Here is a 21,211-nt window from a genome sequence, read left to right as displayed (position 1 = left end):
TAAAATGGAGGTTTTATAAAATGATACAGGATAAGCTCACAGAAAAAGAAGGACAATCAGAGACATAATGAGAAATGGAACTCTCTTCATTCTTCTATTTATTTCTGGGCCACATGATATTTCATATCTGCTTCTCTCTGCACATACACTCTGTTCTCAGGCTCATTCTACATGCAATTTATTTATTCCTCTATAATGCTGTACCTGCTGCTATGGCTCAATGTAAACTTCCATCTTTGCTTCACTAGCTGACAGGGTTTCTGTGTCTAGATTTCTGAGAGAGGTAGAGATAGAGATGGGGGAAGAAGGGAGAGAGAGAATATGATTGCCTCTGAGGCTGGATATCTAATTCTGGTCCAATTATCTATGGCTGTGAGCACTGGGGGGTGGGGTTTGTAGGGTCATGGATAAGGATACCCTTTCGAGGACATTGTGCTGAGAGACAATGATCAGCATATTTAATATGTTAATGTGGTTAAAAGTCTTAATATTTTTCATGACTTCATAATATTCCATGGAATGAATGTTCTAGGCTCCTTCCACATTTGATTCTGCTCTCTTTTACCAGTGGACAGAGAAGGGGATTGAGAATCATGGGTAGGGGGAGTTTTTAAGTGTGAAGACTGGAAGTGTCAAATACCACTTTGGCTCACTCTTCACATTTCATTAGCAATAATTTAGTCATGTAACCATACCTAGTGGAAATGGTGACTGGGAAATGTAGTCTATTTGTATGATCAGGAAGAAAGGAAAACATGGATGTTGGTCAGAAGTGGACCGTGTCTGTCTCAGGCCACATCTTTGGTTTTGAGACTGGTATTTCAGAGGACAACCAGGCCCTTTGCCAGTTTGTCCCATACAGAAATGTTATGCTGCATAGGTTAGAATACTGATTTGAGTGTCATTTCTTATTTTATGGTATTATAAATCATTCTTGACCCCATTTACCCCCTTCTCTGGGTGGTGAACACAGAACGTGATATATAAATGATGTATTATAGAAATGTATACCTGAAATGTATGTAATTTTACTAACCATTGTCACCCCAATACATTTAATTATAAACAAACAAACAAACAAACATAGACTTATTAAAAGATAAAAAAAACAAAGCATTCTTGCTTTTTTTTTTTTTTAAGGAGGGCTCAGCTCACAGTGGCCAATGTGGGGATCGAAACTGCAACCTTGGTGTTATCAGCAGCATACTGTAACCAACTGAGCGAACCAGCCACCCCCTGCCCCAAGCATTCCTGCTTTTAATGTACACATATAATTAAGATTTGCAAAGAAATGAAAGCTAATGTCAGGCAAATGTTGATCAACAGCCTTCAAAATTTGCATTGGAAAAGTAACCTACATTTTCAGTCTGAAGAGTTTAGTGAGAAACTCTTAGGTTCTGTTCTTATTGTACTCCTTTGTAATTAATTTGAAGTGCTCTTTCTTTGAAAGAAGATGTCCTGACTAATATATATTACAATTCAGTAAAAACAAATGATACAGGAAAGTATACCATGTCAACTGGCTCATAAAATAAACAAGGAAAATACAGGTCTGTAGAAAATGAGGATGAATAAAAAGGTAATCAGGGTATATAATTCTCTGTCCGCTACCCACTCTTCTAAAAAATTGTAAATAGATAGATGATAGATGGATAGATAGATAGATAGATAGATAGATAGATAGATAGATATAGACAGACAGATAAAGAGATGATCAACAGATGGATATGGCAAGTAACCAGTGAAACCAATGCTATAAAATCAGCAAGTTTTTCTGGTGAGTAAAATTGGGAATGGACTTGCAGCTTTTGCAAAGGCAAGTACAATTTGAATTTCTTTACAAAATGAAGAAATTTTTTAAAATCCTAGAAAATTTGGGATCTGGTTTAGTTTTAAACATGTGCTCATAAAATTTGACTAGGTCACATGTTTATTCCCATTTAAAATGGTTCCTGTTGGGAAATGAACTACTGAAAACTATGGGGTGGCATTACATGATTCATGTATGGAGCAGATGTATAAAATCATAAGAGGATTAAAAATCTACCCACCAATAGCTTTCCAAATTTTTTCTACTTTGAAAGGATTATAGTTCCACATCATATCTCAGGCTATAAATTGCTATTAAATAAAAACAGAATGAAAAAATGGTAAGTTAACTTATCTAAGTAAATAATTTTATTATATTGGCCAGAGTCTTTTAATACAGGAACACTTACATTAATGGAAAATATTAACTTGATATTTATCCTTCAATTGTTATAGGAACTTTTAGTATCAGTTTTTAAATTAAAGTTATATCTACAGAGCATGGATCTAGCTTGTAGGAAGAGAATGAGGAGATTACTTGAAAGGAAATTATTATGAAGTGGAAGGTAATTATTTATTTTAATTTATTTTGGGGTCTACTAAAGCAACTTGGTCAAAACATTATAGAATATATAGTGATTTTTTTTCTCCAGCATTTATATATTTATGCCTGCCCTCTTAACTCCAATTTATCTCCAAATATCCTGTTACAGAAATGTTTATATAGGAAAATATGATGTACTGTTGCGTGAAAAATATTCTGATGTCCCCTGTTTTCTACACAAGAAGACATAACAATCAGCTCACTTTTATAAGTGTGGTACCCCCCTGATATTATTTCATCATGTCTGTAATTTTAAGAGTTGAAAGAAATATTTCCTTAAAAACATATTCAGTGGAATACTAATCATATATATGTATATATTCATTTTAAAACAGTAAAATGCCAGATGAGTTAATATGTGCACAGTGGTTAATGAACAGGTTTTATAGTTCATGCATGAATTTAAAAATATTTATGGAGAACCTACTGTTTGTTAAGCACCATTTAGATGCTGGAGATATAGCATTAAATAGGATGAGACATTTCTACTCTCATGTAGCTTATGATCTAGTAATCAACAAAACAGAAGTAGCTTCCCTGCTCCATCACTTAACAGTTGTGTGACCTTGGGAAATTTATTTTACCTTAATAGCTGATCTTCAGCCTCCTCAGCTATGAAATGTGGATAATATCTTCTACCATATATGGTTATTGTGAGGATTAGGTGAGGGAAAAAATCACAAAGTCCCTGGAAGTGTGTCTGGTGCTTAGTAGATGTTCAGTAAATGGGTATCGCTGTTGCCATTATCATTAACAGTGATTATTTCTAATTATTAGTATTTTTTTAGCAGTGATTCTTTTGTTACCCAAATGTCTCAAAGAGATGAAATGTGAATCAACTATTTATTTGACTTTTTGTTTCTTTTAAATTATTGGAAAACAAAATGAAAGCATATAGTTGACCTTTTACATTTGATAAACCAAGAGATAGTTGCTCACTAGTGAAAACACTTATTTTAGAGTTCCCAAATCTCATTCGTTTTGCACAGTGACTCAAGAGCCTTTTAGAAGGAGTGAAGGCATATAAATAAATATATATTCACTGAGTACCTTTAAAGTGTGAAACAACGTACTTGGAAATTAAGACTTGGTCCCTGCCCAAGTCAAGGAATATATACTCCAGAGGCAGTTGAGGAGGTAGGGCAGATATCACTTCTGATTAAAAGAAGAGAGGGAATAATAGACATAAAATGATTTTTAAAAGAGCTCTCCCATTAGCTACTAACTACCCAGTTACAAAATCATAAGAATACTAAAATAGACCATAGAGTATTGTCATTTAAAAGTAGATTGTACAACTAAAACTTAAGCCTAGAATAATTAAGGCTTAGATGGGTATCCTGAAACTCTTTGGGAAAAAAAACTTTCAAAATTTTTGAACGACATGGAACGAGTAGACTCTTTATGAACACTTGGCATATAAGGTTTAGAGGGTATGGATGGATGGGGTGGCTTAAAATTTGGAAGAAAGAACCTTAGGACAAATAAAATTACATCCCCCATTATGTAGTTTTCAGTGGAGAAAGACAATTTGTTACCCCAAGAGGTTGTAAAAGCTGATAATGCCATTTAAGCTCAAGAAGAATATCAAGAATGGGCTATTAAGGGAAGAGTAGAAATGTTGAGGTTGATATCTTGGCCAGACACTATGCATTTCCACAAAACAACACTAGATATTCTTGTCAGAGAAGAAAATGTGGCTGGCTCAGCATGACATTTTCTTTTATTGTCTTGTATTTTTGAAGGCATAAGAATAAATACCTATGACAAGACATTTCTCCAAAAAAGATACAAAAATAGCCAATAAGCAGATGAAAAGATGCTCAGCATCACTAATCAGAGAAATGCAAATCAAATCCACAATGAGATGTCACCTCGCACGCATTAGGATGGCTACTACCACAAAAATAAAAAAATAAGTCTTAAGAAGAATGTAGAGAAATTGGAACCCTTGTGCACTGTTGGTGGGATTGTAAAATGGTGCAACTGCTATGGAAAACAGTATGGAGGTTCCTCAAAAACAAAACAAAACAAACAAAAATCTAAAAGGAGAGCTGCTGTATGATCCAGCAATCCCACTTCTGGGTTTATATTCAAAGTAATTTAAAGCAGGATCTCAAAGAGATATTTGCACACCCATGTTCATAGCAGTACAAGTATTATTCACAACAGCCAAGAAGTTAAAGCAGCCCAAATGACCTGTAAATGAATAAATAAACAAAATGTGGTGTATATATAGACAACGGAATATTATTCAGCCTTGAAAGAAAGGAAATCCTGTCACGTGCTACACATGAATGAACCTTTAGGACACTATTTAGTGAAATAAATGAGTCACAAAAAGACAAATACTGTATGAATCCACATATATGAGGAATCTAAAGTTGTCAAATTCATAGAAATCAAAAGTAGAATTGTGGTTACTAGGGACTGTGGGAAGGGAAAGAAGGGAAATTGTTTAAGAAATAGAGTTTCAGATTTGCAAGATGAAAATGTTCTGGAGATCTCTTTCACAACAATGTAAATATACTAAACACAACTGAACTGTACATTTTAAAATGGTTATGATGGTAAATTGTATGCTTTGTGGTTTTAACAACTTCCTTTAATTCTCAGCTTCTAACTAGATATAAGTTGAATTCCTTCTTCTAGGTATAAAAATAAGTCAAAATGCTTATAGCTAAGGGAATACAGGTTTAGATACTTGTTTCACAAGTAAGTTTATATGATGTAAAAGAAAAAGTTCATTGGTTATTTATGCATCTGTTGTTACAAAGCTGTAGATTTCTGTCTGTTTCCTATAAAATTTTAACTGCCACATTACACTAACAGATACCCTCAGAATTATGTAGTGTGAGGGGTTTCAAAAGAGAATACATTTTTATTCTTTTCATAGGTGATTTTAAAATCCTTACAGAAGCGATTATTATATTCCCACTTACCACCACTGGGTCTCATCAGTCTTGAAGATTTTTTTTTTCCAATTTTCTTATATGCCCATTTCCTTTTGGCAATACCTTGCTTTTTCCTTTTTAAATTTGAACTTGAATATTAAAACAGATGCAAAAGAGAGTACTACTTACACATAAACTCTTGAACTGCATTTTTATCATTTGCTCTATGGAAAAAAACAAATTGCATGAAATTGATAGCAACATTTTAGTATATCCTTAGGTCCCCAGGGAAAAGCAATGTGCTTAGACAGATGATCTGATTTTATGAGCACATAGCTGAAGTCTAGCACTTTGCATTTGTCTTTATGCTCCTACTTTTTTCAGGGACTATGAAAACACATTTAGGCAGTAGTTTCACTTTACAACAGTGGAATGCAAAGCCTATGACAATACAGAGCATTTGCGTTGCTGTTTTTCATGATGCACATTAAAGTAGAGATTTCTTTCAGCACAGAATCTTAATCTGATCTTGTTAATAAGAAAACAGGAACCTTAGTATGTGAACTCATTTTATTATCTCCTTTCACTGAGGACTGTGATTTGGATTCTATTCAAATATGAATTAGTTTAGATGTTGCTCCGCTGCGACTGTTGAATTTATTCATTGTGCTGTAATATTTTATTTATGAAACTGAACTTGGAAATCTTTTGGTGTATACCAGGATGAAATTACAGTGCTCAGGGATATTGATTATTGCTTGTAATTGCCGTCCTAATAGCCAACAATGCCATCTTTCTTCGTCTTTCTTCTACCTCTTAATGATATACCAAACCAAATCAATATCCAACATATTGGGCCACTTATGATGTCTCAAAAATCCAATTGTTTTCCTTCATAAATATGCAAAGTATTGACTATTTTACCTTCAAACATTGAATAAAAGAGCACCATACTGCTAGGTTTCTCTTTTATCCTACAGGAACATATCAGATTGTTGCTGTATAGGATCAGTTTTATGTAAGTGACATTTTGTCACCTCCAGAGTAACCACAGGGCATGGGTGGGGAGATGGGGAAGCTATTCCACTATGCTGTGTGTACAGTGTTAAGCTTTTTGCTAACTACTCAATTAGATACCCAAAGGGGAAAACACAGACTTGGGGAGCTAACCAGACATTAAAGAAATCCACTTCCTTATGATATGGAGGAGATTATTTCAGGGCCTAAAGAGGAAGTTCATTCCAATGGAAGGAGCATAATGCGTGAGTCAGTTTTTCAATAAAATATATGTATTATTTCTACTACATATATTTCTCCATTCTGGGCATAAATTTGTGTGCCTTTAGAAGAAGCAAGTACTCCTTTAGGTTCTTAACAACTAAAGGGTAGCTTCTTTGTAACGCTTCCCCATTCATCCAAAATAGTTAGGATGGTCTTTAAAAGTTACCATAAGAACACGTGACGTGGAGAAGAATAGACATATTGTGTACTACTGTTGCAACAGATTGTTTTTGTTTGGCCTGGTTCAATTAACCCAGGAGATTAGAACCTAGTGCTAGTCCAGTGAAGACTGTGGTTGGCAGGTAGCACAGGGCAATGAAAATACACCATTTTGGAAGTCCCCAATTCCAGGTTCATTGATACCTTTAACTACTTATGTTACTTTTAGGTAATCCACATATTCTCTGGACCTCAATTTCCCTAACTGCAAAATGAGGGTGTTGGGTTACTAAATGAATTCTGAGATCCCTTCCAACTCTGATTGTGTAGCCATCATTATTATATTTTTGTCATTGGTCCCAAAGAAACAGCGTAAAAAGCATGGCTCAATCCAATATCATCTACATGTCAAAATCAACACCAAACATGCTTCTTCTGTGACTAATAGGCCTGGATTCAAATCTTAATGTGCCCACTACCTGCATAACCTTAGTATAGTATATTGTATTGTAGTGGGTAAGAGCATGGCTCTGGAACCAAACTGCTGAGTTTTGAACCTCAGCTTCTCCTATTCCTAGCTGTGGGACAATGGACAAGTTACTTAACCTCTTTGTGCATGTTTTTCTCATATGCATGGAGGTACTTGTGTAATAGGGTTGTTGTAAAGATTAAATGATAAAATGCTTTATGAAGTATTTAGAACAGTGCCTGGCACAAGTAAGCACTTAATGAATGTTACCTCTTATTACTATTATTATGATAACTACAATCACCACTCTACTCCTACTAAACCTCTTTTGATCTTTGTTTTATCATCTGAAAGATTAGAATAATAGTATCAAACTCACAGATATATGAGGATCAAAATAATGCATATAAAGTACTTACTTTGATGCCTGGCCTTTCTAGATGCTCAATAAATCTTGTTCACATAAATTGAAACAACTGTACATGTAGTTGGTGTTAGCCAATGCAGTTTTTTCAATCACTCCACCCCCAATCTTCCTGATTAGTAGTTACAAAAGCAATACAAGCTCAAGGCAGAAAACTTTAAAAATACCCCCACTATCCACAGGTAACACAAATTATTTTCCATTAACATATACAGAGGGTGCCAAAAATTGTACACACATTTTAAGAAAGGAAAAAGTTGTATTAAAATTGCAATATAATGAATGACACTAGCATTCATTTGATTAATGTCGTCTTTTGAGCAAACGTCATACTACACATTGCTACCATAAATCAATTCAACTTCAAAATATAATACATAGATAACATCTCTTAAAACTTGTACCTTTTTTGGCACCGCCAGTATGTATATATACTTTTTTAATTTAAAAATTGTATTTTATTGTGCATACTGTTTTGAAGCCTACCTTTGTTCCCGTGGTGATATCTGTAAATACTTTTTCTACTGTACAGATATTCTTTTACAACACAATTTGTAATTGTTGTATAGTATCCTACTATGTGTTTGTAAAATTATTTATTTTGCCACATACCTATTATTGAACATTTGGGTGTTTATTTTTTGCTATTATACTGAGTAACACTGCAGTGAATGACTTCTTCTACACATTGTTGTACACATCATTTCCTAAAGTTAATTTCCTATAGGCATAATTATTGGGTCAAAGAATATGCATATTTAAAGTCTTTTAATACATAGTACCAAATTGCCCTCCAGAAAGGCTTGTGATCTGCCTGCACTCCCCTCAGCAACCTAGCCCTTTAAATAACCTTTACCCTCATGATATTAAAGCAAAATTCTCTAATGTGAATATTTTTCATTAACTGGCTTGTGGAGTTCTTTTTTCCTTGAAATATACATGCTTTTGTTCTTTAAAAATGGAAGCAGGAAAGCGGTCTTTGAATAATCTTAATGATTTATGCTTGGGGCATATGTCACATGTACAAAGTGATGTTGCCTCTTTGTTTAGTGGAGGGGTTTTCTGTTGTAGTACATTAAAATGTAGCACCAGAATGTGTTTTGTTTAGCAGTGCATTTCACTGCTCCAGGCGACATAGTAGAGTAGTTAAGATTAAGGACTTTGGAGCCAGAATGACCTGGGTTCCTATTCTGACTCTGTCATTAACTTGTTAGGTGAATTTAAACAAGTCATTCAAGCTCTTTAGGCCTCCATTATCTTAAATGCAGAATGAGGATAACGTAGCCTATTTCATGCCAGAAGAATAACTGAGATAACGAGTGTTTAGCACAGTGCACAACACTTAGCACTCAGTAAGTGTAAAGTATATGCCAAAAAAACCATACCTCATTTATTTGTTTTTAGCAACTCTTTCCATGTGAATAAATGACTACTGTTTATGAAATATCCATATTACAATATTTATGAGCAGTCAGTAATTATCCTATAGTAATTCAAAAATGACAGCAGTATGAGGTTACAGGTCAGGCAAAAGTAATGCCTTGTAGAAAAAAATGCAAAAAAGGGCTTGCACCTTAGGGGTTCAGATAGGTATTTACTTAGAAAGGCAGGAGGGAATGTCCTGGGGTTATGGAAATGTTCTGTATCTTGATAGGGGTTTGAGTTGCACAGGTGATTTTATTTGTCAAATATCAGCAAATGTATGCTTAAAATGTGTGCATTTAATCATACATAATTTTTAAATTGAAATATATTTACTTATAACATTGTGTACATTTAAGGTGTGCAACATGTTGATTTGAAAACATTTATATACTGCAATATGATTTCCATTGTAGCATTAGCTAACACCTCTATCATAAATACATAATTATTGTTTCTTTTTTTGTGGTGAGAATAATTAAGATCTAGTCCCTTAGTAAGTTTGATGTTTATTATACAACGTCAATGTCTATAATCACTATACTGTGCGTTAAATCTCCAGGACTTATTTATCTACTAGTTGCAACTTTTTGTACCCTTAAACATCTTTCCTACTCCCCTACCCCCTAGTCCTAGTAACCACCATTTTACTTTCTGTTTTTACAAGTTCATGGATGGACCTTGAGGACATTATGCTAAGTGAGATAAGAAAGATGAAAACAAATACCGTATATCACTAATATGTGGGATCTTAAAAAGCCAAACTCATTATGCACAAATTCTACATTAAAAATCTATAAAATATTAAACTGTAGATAATAATATGCAAGTGGAAATATGTGAAGGGAAGTGTATTGATGTATGCAACTTAGTTTGAAATGTTTAGAAACTGAAATGGATGAAGACAGGAATGGAGAGATGGATAGATATGTGACAAAATGAGTATAGTCAAATGTTAACAGTAGAATATAGTTGGTGAGTATGTTTGCTCATTATAAAATTTTTTCAACTTGGCTGTATGTTTGACAATTCCTATAATAAAATCCTGGGTGAAAATACGTCTGTGAAGGCTAATCTTTAAATAAAATACTGGTTTCTGGGCCACTCAAATTACTAAATTCCTGATGATACTTCTCTTTCTGTTTTTGAATCAATTATTGAGTATCATAGTGAACGGGAGCAGAATAAAAACTAACATCAATGTATGATGTTAATGCTCAGAGTTTGAGAAATTCACTAGCCAGCAAGTCAGGGAACAAAGAAGCCTTTTCTTCCTCTTAAAGTTCTAAATGAGAAAACAAGAGGGAGACCACAAAGAGCAATTGGGAGATAAATCTTAGGTATATGAAAATTTTGTTGTGCCCCTCCCAGTTTCCCTGAACTTCGTCAAAGTCTGATTGTTTGAAATTGGTGGAGATTGTGTTTTGTAGCAACTGGCCTTGGTTTTATAGCCCATATTTTTGTTTCCTTTTTGCAGGCATTTCCTCTTCAAACATGGATCTGGTTCTTCAGCCATCTTCAGTGCAGCCAGTCAGAACTACCCTCTGACGTCCAATACTGTGTACTCGCCGCCGCCCAGGCCACTTCCTCGAAGCACCTTTTCCAGACCTGCCTTTGCCTTTAACAAACCTTATAGGTGCTGCAATTGGAAGTGCACGGCCTTGAGCGCCACGGCAATCACAGTGACATTGGCTTTGTTACTAGCCTATGTGATTGGTAAGCCCTTTTTTCCATACCTCAATTTTCTTCTTAATAAAAGTCTTACTTTGCTTGCAGGGGTGCGGGGTAAGTCTCTTTCAACTCTGGGTCCTACAAATTTGAACCAAGGCTCAGTATTACAAATAACAAATGGATTTCTAATTATTTATTTTTTCACTTCCTAACCTTAAATACTGCTAAAGAGAGTATGGAATGCTCTTTGAGAAGAAGTATTTATTCTACTAACATGGTCTTATTGATTGCATTTACTGTAGTTAACCATTTTCCCTTCAATTGAAAGGTTGTTATGGTTTTCTCATTAGAAGTCATAAGTATCAATGTGCGATATTTTCTTAAATTGCACTTCAACAGTGATACTGCTACCGAATTTTCAGGTAGCAATTTCATTAAAGTAGTAGTTACTTGGAAGCTATCAGAAAATCAAGCACATAATTTCTTTCCAAGAATTCAGAGTTGTACTCTGAGACTTCAAAAAGTGTATTCTTATTTTTACAAGGTAAATGGCCACAAAACTGTGTGGTTACTATGTTTTACAAGGTAAAGGAGAAAACAGTCATGAGGCATCCTTTCCACTTTTAAGAAAAATATTGTTTTTGAATCACCCTGATTAAAGTCACCCTCACTTGATAGCAAGTAGTATTGATTTTTCTGGATGGCATTTTATTTTGACTGAACATTAATTTCCTTGCTCCAGTGGTTCTGCAGTCTAAAATGTAAATTAACTTAAGAAACGTGTATTTTCTGGAAGCACTATTCCTAGAATGAATATAATATCATGGTAGGAAAAATAAAATTCTATCCTGGTATGTCACTAATAACTTCTTTTCAGGTTTAATCCGATTTCCTAATTGAAGGAGAATTACCCATATAGATACAATGAACATGATTCAGAAAGGTACAGACAAAAGAGCTTGGATTTCCCTATAATTATAAGTAATAAAGTAAGCTTGGTTGATTCTAGTTTATTCAAAATGTGAACAATAAAACCATTCACATAATCAGGTTTTATAGGAGTCGTAGAACAGGTGATGGTAAGTAAATAAACAGATATATTTTGTAGGGAAAGAACTGATAATTTCAGCAGTATAGGATCATAACCTACGAGTATACTGATGTTCATGATTATCTTTTATATTTTCATCATACAATATGAATTTATTTGAACAGTGCTTCTATTAAATGTAGACAATATTACCCTATAATATAAAAGATGCGTTTTTTATCTCAGACATTTCAGGATTACCCAACATGTGTGTTTATTTGGGTTCTAATATGCTGTAATAAGAAATAATACTGAAGGAATGGAGATGGGAAATGAAAAAGTACTGTAATACAAACATGATTTTAACATGGAATCATTCAATACAGGGAGTAATTTGAGAAGTCTAAATACATTAAAGGCCCTTTAAAATGTTCTTTTTCAATTATAAGACAAACTCTTGCAGGTTATCTTCTATTAACTTTTACTATATAGAGAGATAATGTTTGAGATATAAGACTTAACAACTGGTATAAAAAATCCATGCAATAGAGGATTATGTCATAGAAATGGTGGCATGAGGTGAGCCTCTAGAAATCTCCCCTGGAATTTACAACAAATTGAACAGTTATAATTCCACAAAGGACTCCCTGTGTGGCACACAGGCAAGACTAAGAGACGTGCAGTTGAAATCATCTAAAGGTGGGCAAATTGGGTAAGTGGAGGAGAGAAGGGGAAAGTGCAGAGGTGTGGGCCTCACACTGGCCGGACGGAGTGCGGAGCTCTGTGCTCCCTGCATTCCAGAGCTACTGCAGCCATGGGACAGCGAAGAATTCAGATTGCTAGCACTCCCCTTATGGCCACAGTCCCTACTGACTGATAACCACATGACACAGCTGAACCCAACACTCACAACAGAGACCTTGGAGCAAAGACTGAGGGAAGAAGGGTGAAAATGGTGCTTTAAGGCTTCACTGCCAAGTAGAGGACAGAAGACATAGGCACAGAGACTAGCTGACCCCATCCTACTCTCCCAGTGTTAGAAGTGCAACGCTAGCAGTGTCAGATCAAAAGAACAGAATATTTGCAGTTCTGAGAATTGAGACCCTGCAACCACAGACTCTCAGCCCAACAAGTTCTGGTAAAGGGGAGGGAGCCTTGGGTGCAGAATTGGCTGTGCTGGCTGTTGCTGCAATTACTGAGAACCACTTCTCATAACCCAACCGTCCCTGCCCCTATGAAACTGGGTGGATCCCTGCTGGGGTACACAGAGCTGCTGAAACACACAGGCTCTAAAACTGGTGCAGGAAGAGATTTGGAATTTCAGAAGCTCTCCACACCACCCCACCACCCCCCAGGAGGCAGTGCCCTGAGAACCAGGTGACCTGCTCACAGAGGAGAAGCCCTCCTTCCAGGGAACCCCACCCCATTGTGTGAGAACAATGCAGAGAAAATATAACGCTATAGTGTGAGGGAGAAAAAAAAGGCTGCAGCAGGAGAGAAAATAAAAATTTCCACCAACACTTACTGGAAAATGTAAAAAAGACCTCTTCCTATCAACCTGCTGCAGAATCCACTGCTTGTAGATGCCTAAGTGGAAAAATTATAATTCACTAATTGCCATGAATAACAAAGGTAACAAGGCAGCTCAGAAAAAAAGAAGTCTCCAGAAAATGAACTTAAAGACATGGAAATATGTGACTTAAATGACAGAGAATTCAAGATTGCAGTTCTGAAAAAAACTCAACGAGATGCAAGAAAACACAGACAGGCAGTTTAATAAACTCAGAAACACAATCAAAGAACAAAATGAACATTTTACCAAAGATACTGAATTAAAAAAAAAAGAACCAAATAGAATTTCTGGAGATTAAGAACTCAATGAAAGAAATAAACAATCAAATAGCCAGCTTAGGTGCTAGAGATGATGAGATGGCGGAAAGAATCCGTGACATTGAAGGTAGAAATCTGGAAATGACACAGATGGAACAAGAGAGAAACTTGAGAGTGAAAAGAAATGAAATAATTCTGTATTACATCATCTATAAATCCCATTGTGTGTTCATCACCCAGAGTCAGTTCTCCTTCCATCACCATATATTCGATCCCCCTTACCCTCACCTCCCACCCTCCACCCTCCTTACCCTCTGGCAACCACCAAACCAGTCACCCCAATAAATTTAATAAAATAAAATTTTTAAAAAAAGAAATGAAAGAACTCTACAAGAACCTTCAGAAAGAGCAATATAAGAATAATGGGCATACCAGAAGGAGAAGAAAGGAAGAAGGGAAAAGCAAGTATACTAAAATAATTGACGAGAACTTCCCAAACTTGTGGAAAGAACTGGATCCTCGAATCCAAGAAGCAAATAGAATACTTAATTACCTCAATCCCAACAAGCCTTCTCCAAGGCACATTATATTGAAGCTGTCAAAAATTAAGGACAAGGAAAGAATCCTCAAGGCAGCCTGGGAAAAAAAGACAGTAACCTACAAAGGAAAGCCCAGTAGATTATCATCAGATTTTTTAACAGAAACTCTACAACCATCAGTGAGTGGAATCAATTATTCAAACCACTGAAAGAGAGAAATTATAAGCCAAAAATAATATATCCAGCAAAGATATGCTTTAGATATGAAGGAGGAATAAAGACCTTTCCAGACATACAGAAGCGTGGGAATTTCCTAACACACGACCTGCGCTACAAGAAACCCTGAAGCAGACTATTCGAACTGAAACATTAAAGCAAAAGAATGCAAAAGCATGAGTAGTATTATGAACACACAAACAGAAGCAGGAAATGGCAAATACTACACCAAATAGGACACTATACACTTAAACATAACATAAATGGTAAATTAAAAAAAGAGAGAGGAAAAAGGCAACTTGCTACTGCAGCATAGGAATCAACTCACAGAATAAATAGGGATAATTTTTGACAACAAAAATTTAAAAGGGGAGAGAGTAAAGGTCTGATCCGGCAACAGGGAATAGAGAAAGGCAGCATGCTGAAGAACATGGAACACTCTAAATAGGAAACTATCTTTTACATAAACTTAATGGTAACCACTTAAAAAAAAATCCAAAACTGAAATATAGAACATAAAAAAAGAAGAAACAGAGGTAAAAATCAGAATACCACAACACGGAAATAATGGACAGCAACAAAAAGTCAAAGAAACAATGGAGACACAATCTTACCAGAAAACAAAGGTAGAATGATAGGAAATCCTCATATATAAATAATCACCCTAAATGTAAATGGACTGAACTCACCAACTAAAAGGCAGAGTAGGAGATTAGATTAAAAAAAGAAACTTAACCTAAGCATATGCTGCCTCCAAGAGACACAACTCAGCTACAAGAATATTATAGACTCAAAGTGAAAGGGTGGAAATAGTCACTACAAGCAAATGGTATTCAGAGAAAAGCATGTATAGCCATATTAACATCAGATGAAACATACTTCAAAATAAAGAAGTAACAAGGGACACAGATGGAAATTTCATTATGACAAACGGGACTATACAACAAGAAAACATAACAGTCATCCATATTTAAGTCTCCAATCAGGGAGCACCGATATATACCAAGCAACTACTAACAGAACTCAAGAGAGAAATTGACCAAACCACAATTATAGTTGGGGACCTAAATATATCATTGACAGCTATGGATAGACCATACAAACAGAAAATAAATAAAGGAACTATCAGCCTTAAATGACACATTAGATGAAATAGACATAATTGACGTTTATAGAGCACTTCATCCTAGAACATCAGCCCATACATTATTTTCTAGTGTACATGGAACATTCTCAAGGATAGACCATATATTTGGACATAAAACTAGCTTCAGCAAATTTAAGAAGAATGTAATCAGCCCAGCATATTCTATGCTAACAAGGCTTTGAAGTTGAATATCAACTACAAAAAGAAAGCAAGGAAACAACACAAATATGTGGAGGTTAAACAACATACTTTAAAGAATGACTGGGTCAGAGAAGAAATAAGAGGCGAGATCAAAAGATATATAGAAACAAATGAGAATGAAAATACATCCTAGTAGAATTTTTGAGATGCAGCAAAATCGGTTTTAAGAGGGAAATTTATATCATTACATGCCTATCACAAGAAAGAAAAATGCCAGATAAATAACTTCACGTTACACCTTAAAGAACTTGAAAAACAAGAACAAATGAAACCCAAAGACAGCAGAAGGAAGGAAATAATAAAACTCAGAGCATAATTAAATGAGATAGAGAACAAAAAGACAATACAAAAATTAATTAATGCAACAAACAGCTACTTCTTTGGAAAGATTAACAATACTGACAAACCTTTGGCTAGACTCACTAAGATAAAAAGATTAAGACACAAATAAAGAAAATCAGAAATGAAAGAGGGGAAGTTACCGAGGAAGCCACAAAAATACAAAGGATCATCCAAGAATAGTATGAAGGCCTAGATGCCACAAAATTCAATAACCTAGAAAAAATGGACAAGTTCTTACAAACATAGTCTTCCTAGGCTAAATCACGAAGAAATGGAAAAACTAACTAGATTGATGAACAGTAAGGAAATTGAATCAGTCATCGGAAACCTTCCCAAAAGCAACTGTCCAGGACTAGATGGCTTCACTAGAGAATTCTACCGAACCTTCAAAGAGGATGTAATACCTGACCCACTCAAACTCTTCCAAAAAATTGAAGTAGAGACAAATATTCCCTAACTCATTTTCTAAGGCCAACATCACCCTGATACCAAAACCTGGTAAGGATGACACAAAACAAAAGAAAATTACAGATAAATATCTCTGATGAATAAAGATGCAAAAATTATAAACAAAATTCTAATACATAAAATGCAACAATGCATTAAAAAAATTATACATCATAGAGCTTGATCAAAATGGTGCCATGAGGTGAGCCTCTATAAATCTCCCGCAGAATTTACCACCAATTGAACAACTATAACTACACAAAGGACTCCCTGCAGGGCAGACAGGCAAGACGAAGAGTCTCACTTCTGAATTCACCTAAAGGTGGGCAAATTGCATAAGCAGAGGAGGGGGGAAGGAAGAAGTGCGGAGACAGAGCCGCGTGGGCGCAGGACGCAGACCTAGCTCAGTACTCCGAGCTCGCTGCATCCCGGAACTACGACAGCTGTGGGAGAGGAAAGAACTCGGACTGCTAGGGCTCAATTTGTGGCTTACATGGCTGAGGGAACAGCATATAACATGGCTGAACCCAACGCTCATGGCAGAGACCTCAGAGAAAAGACTGAGGGAAGAAGACTGAAAGCGGTGGTTTAAGCCCTCATGCTGAGCACAGGATGGAAGCCTTAGGCACTGAGAGTAGCTGCCCACTTCCTACCCTTCCAGAGGTCGCACCGCCACCACATGACCAGTGCTAGAAGCGGAACAGTACCACTGTCACATCAAAAGCACAGAATATTTGCTGTTCTAAGAACGGTGGACCGCAGGCACAGATTCATAGTTCTGGCAAAGAGGAGGGAAATGTAGAAGGAGGACCGGCTGTGGTGGTGATAGCTGACATTGCTCTGGGACACCTCTCACAACTCACCCCGCCCCTGACCCCACCTATCTGGGCGGATCCCAGGAGGAGTAAACAAAACTGCTGAAACACACGGGCTCTGAATCTGGTACAGGAAGAGCTTTGGAACTTCAAAAGCGCTCCAAATACCCACACGGACACTGCGCCTTGTGACCAAGGAGAACTATTAGCAGAGGAGAAGCCAGTCTCCCAGGAAATACCCCCATTGTCTGAGAAGCTGGAATAGTGCAGAAAAAATATAGGATTACAGCCTGAGAGAGAAAAAAAAGGCTGTGGTTGGAGACAAAATAAAACATTCCACCAACAAGTACTGGAAAACAACAGAAAGAACTCTTCCTATCAACCTGTTGCAGAAGCCACTCCTGTAGATGTCTAGGAAGAGAAATAGTAAACCAGTAATTGTCATGAATAACCAAGACAACAAGATAGCTCAGAAAGAAAGTGAAAAAGCTCCAGAAAAGGCACTTAAAGATACAGAAATATGTGACTTAAGTGACAGAGAATTCAAGATTGCAGTTCTGAAAAAACTCAACGAGATGCAAGAAAACACAGATAGGCAGTTAAATGAACTCAGAAACACAATCAAAGAACAGCATGAGCATTTGACGAAAGAGATTGAAATTTTAAAAAAGAACCAAATAGAATTTCTGGAGATTTAGAACTCAATAGAAGAAACTAAGAATGAAATAACCAGCTTAGGTAGCAGAGTTGATCAGATGGAGGAAAGAATCAGTGACATCGAAGATAGAAACCTGGAAATGACACAGATGGAAGAAGAAAGAGACTTGAGACTTAAAAGAAATGAAAGAACTCTACAAGAACTTTCTGACTCCATCAGAAAGAGCAATATAAGAATAATGGCCATACCAGAAAGAGAAGAAAGAGAAGGGAAAACAGAATATATTCAAACAAATCATCGATGAGAACTTCCCAAATTTGTGGACAGAACTGGACCCTCGAATCCAAGAAGCAAATAGAACACCTAGTTACCTCAATCCCAGCAGGCCTTCTCCAAGGCACATTGTATTGAAGCTGTCTAAAATCAATGACAAAGAAAGAATCCTCAAGGTAACCAGGGAAAGAAGACGGTAACTTACAAAGGAAAGCCCATTAGATTATCATCAGATTTTTCAGCAGAAACTCTACAAGCCAGGAGGGAGTGGAACCAAATATTCAAACTATTGAAAGAGAGAAATCATGAGCCAAGAATAATATATCCAGCAAAGATATCCTTTAGATATGAAGGAGGAATAAAGACCTTTCCAGACATACAGAAGCTGAAGGAATTTTCTAATACACGACCTGCATTACAAGAAACACTAAAGGAGGCTATTCGACCACCATCAACAGGGACAATTTGTGGCAACCAAAACTCAAACAGGGGGAGAGTAAAGGCCTGAACTTGAATATGGGAATGGAGAAAGTAAGCGTGCTGAAGAAAATGGATACTCTAAATATCAAACTTTCTTTTACATAAACTTAAGGGTAACCACTGAAAATAAATCCAGAACTGAAATATATACTGAAATGAAAGAAGAAACAGAGGGAAACATCATAGAATACCACCACACAGAAATAATAGACAACAACAAAAAGGCAAAGAAACAACGGAGACACAACCTTACCAGAAAACGAACACAGAATGACAGGAAATCCTCGCATATCAATAATCACCCTAAATGTAAATGGACTGAACGCACCAATAAAAAGGCACAGAGTAGCAGATTGGATCAAAAAACTAAACCCAACCACATGCTGCCTCCAAAAGACACATCTCAGCTACAAGGACAAGCATAGACTCAAAGTGAAAGGGGGGAAATTGACACTCCAAGCAAATGGTACCCAGAAAAAATCAGGTGTAGCCATAATGATATCAGATGAAACAGACTTCAGGGTGAAAAAGATAACAAGAGACAAAGACGGACATTTCATAATGGTAAAGGGGACTGTACAACAAGACGACATAAGAGTCATCAATATGTATGCCCCAATCAGGGAGCACCGAAATATACCAAGCAACTTCTAACAGACTAAAGGGAGGAATTGGCCGAAACACATTTATATTAGGGGACCTAAACACATCATTGACAGCTATGGATAGATCATCCAAACAGAAAATAAATAAAAAAATAGCAGCCCTAAATGACACATTAGATGAAATGGACATAATTGACATATATAGAGCACTTCATCCTAAAACATCAGATTATACATTTTTTTCTAATGTGCATGGAACATTCTCAAGGACATACCATATATAGGGACATAAAATCAGCCTCAGTAAATGGAAGAAGATTGAAATCATACCAAGCATATTCTCTGATCACAAGTCTTTGAAATTGGATATCAACTGCAAAAAGAAAGCAGGAAGAAACTAAAATACATGGAGGTTAAACAACATACTTTTAAACAATGAGCAGGTCAAAGAAGAAATTAGAGGAAAGATCAAATGATACACAGAAACAAATGACAATGAAAATACGTCCTACCAAAATTTTTTGGATCCAGCAAAGCAGTTTAAAGAGGGAAATTTATATCATTACAGGCCTATCTCAAGAAACAAGAAAAGTCCCAAATAACCTCATGTTACACCTTAAAGAATTAGAAAAAGAAGAACAAATGTAAACCAAGTTTAGCAGAAGAAAGGAATTAACAAAAATCAGAGCAGAACTGAATGAAATAGAGAACAAAAAGACAACAGAAAAAAATAATGTGACAAAGAGCTGGTTCTTTGAAAAGATTAACAAAATTGACAAATCCTTGACTAGACTCACTAAGATAAAAAGAGAGAAAACAGTAATTAACAAAGTCAGAAACAAAAAAGAGTAAGTTATCACGGACACCACAGAAATACAAAGGATCATCCAAGAATACTATGAAGGACTATATATGCCACCAAATTCAACAACCTAGAAGAAATGGACAAGTTTTTAGAAACATATAGCCTTCCTAGGCTGAACCATGAAGAACTGGAAAATCTAAACAGACCGATCACAAGTACCGAAATTGAATCAGTCATCCAAAACCTTCCCAAAAGCTAAAGTCCGGGACCAGATGGCTTCACTAGTGTATTCCACCAAACCTTCAAAGAGGATCTAATACCAATCCTGCTCAAACTCTTCCAAAAAATTGAACAAGAGACAGTACCTCCTAACTCATTTTATGAGGCCAACATTACCCTGATACCAAAATGTGGTAAGGACAATGCAAAACAAGAAAACTGCACACCAATATCTCTGATGTATACAGATGCAAAACTCTTAAACAATATTTTAGCAAATCGACTACAACAATGCATTAAAAAGATTATTCATCACGACCAAGGGGAGTTGATCACCGGGGCACAAGAATGGTTCCACATCCGCAAATTCATTAATGTGATACATCACATAAACAAAATAAAGGACAAAAATCATATGGTTATATCAATTGATGCAGAAAAAACATTTGACAAGATGTAGCATCCATTTATGATTAACACACTTAATAAACTAGGTATAAAAGTTAAATACCTTAACATAATAAAGGCCATATATGAGAAACCCACAGCTAATCTATAATCAATGGTAAAAAACTGAAGCCCTTTGCTCTACATTCAGGAGCATGACAGTGCTGTCCCCTATCACCTCTGCTTTTCAACATAGTGTTAGAAGTCAGGCAAGAGAAAGAAATAAAAGACATCCAAATGGGGAATGTAGAAGTTAAATTATTACTCTTTGTAGATGACATTATGCTATATGTAGAAAACCCTAAAGACTCCACCCAAAAGCTATTAGACACAATCAACGAATACAGTAAAGTTACTAGCTACAAAATCAACGTACAAAAGTCCATTGCATTCCTATATACAAACAATGATATCTCAGAAAAAG

At 35.9% G+C, this 21,211-nt stretch overlaps 1 protein-coding gene across 8 annotated transcripts in view; it reads left to right on the top strand.

Moving 5' to 3' along the window:
- Positions 1–21,211, top strand: part of TENM1 (teneurin transmembrane protein 1) — a 1,194,370-nt gene that overhangs the window by 695,253 nt on the left and 477,906 nt on the right. For all 8 annotated transcript variants that reach the window (XM_074324280.2, XM_074324276.2, XM_088794943.1 and 5 more), the window contains one exon: positions 10,540–10,778. In XM_074324280.2, the coding sequence (XP_074180381.1) occupies positions 10,540–10,778 (239 nt within the window). The remainder of the gene's footprint in view (positions 1–10,539; positions 10,779–21,211) is intronic.

Source organism: Rhinolophus sinicus, chromosome 18, assembly GCF_057876585.1.
Source record: "Rhinolophus sinicus isolate RSI-liver-muscle chromosome 18, RSI-T2T, whole genome shotgun sequence".
NCBI lineage: Eukaryota > Metazoa > Chordata > Mammalia > Chiroptera > Rhinolophidae > Rhinolophus > Rhinolophus sinicus.
Note: the sequence above shows the minus strand (reverse complement) of the source record. Positions and strands in the feature narration are given on the sequence as shown.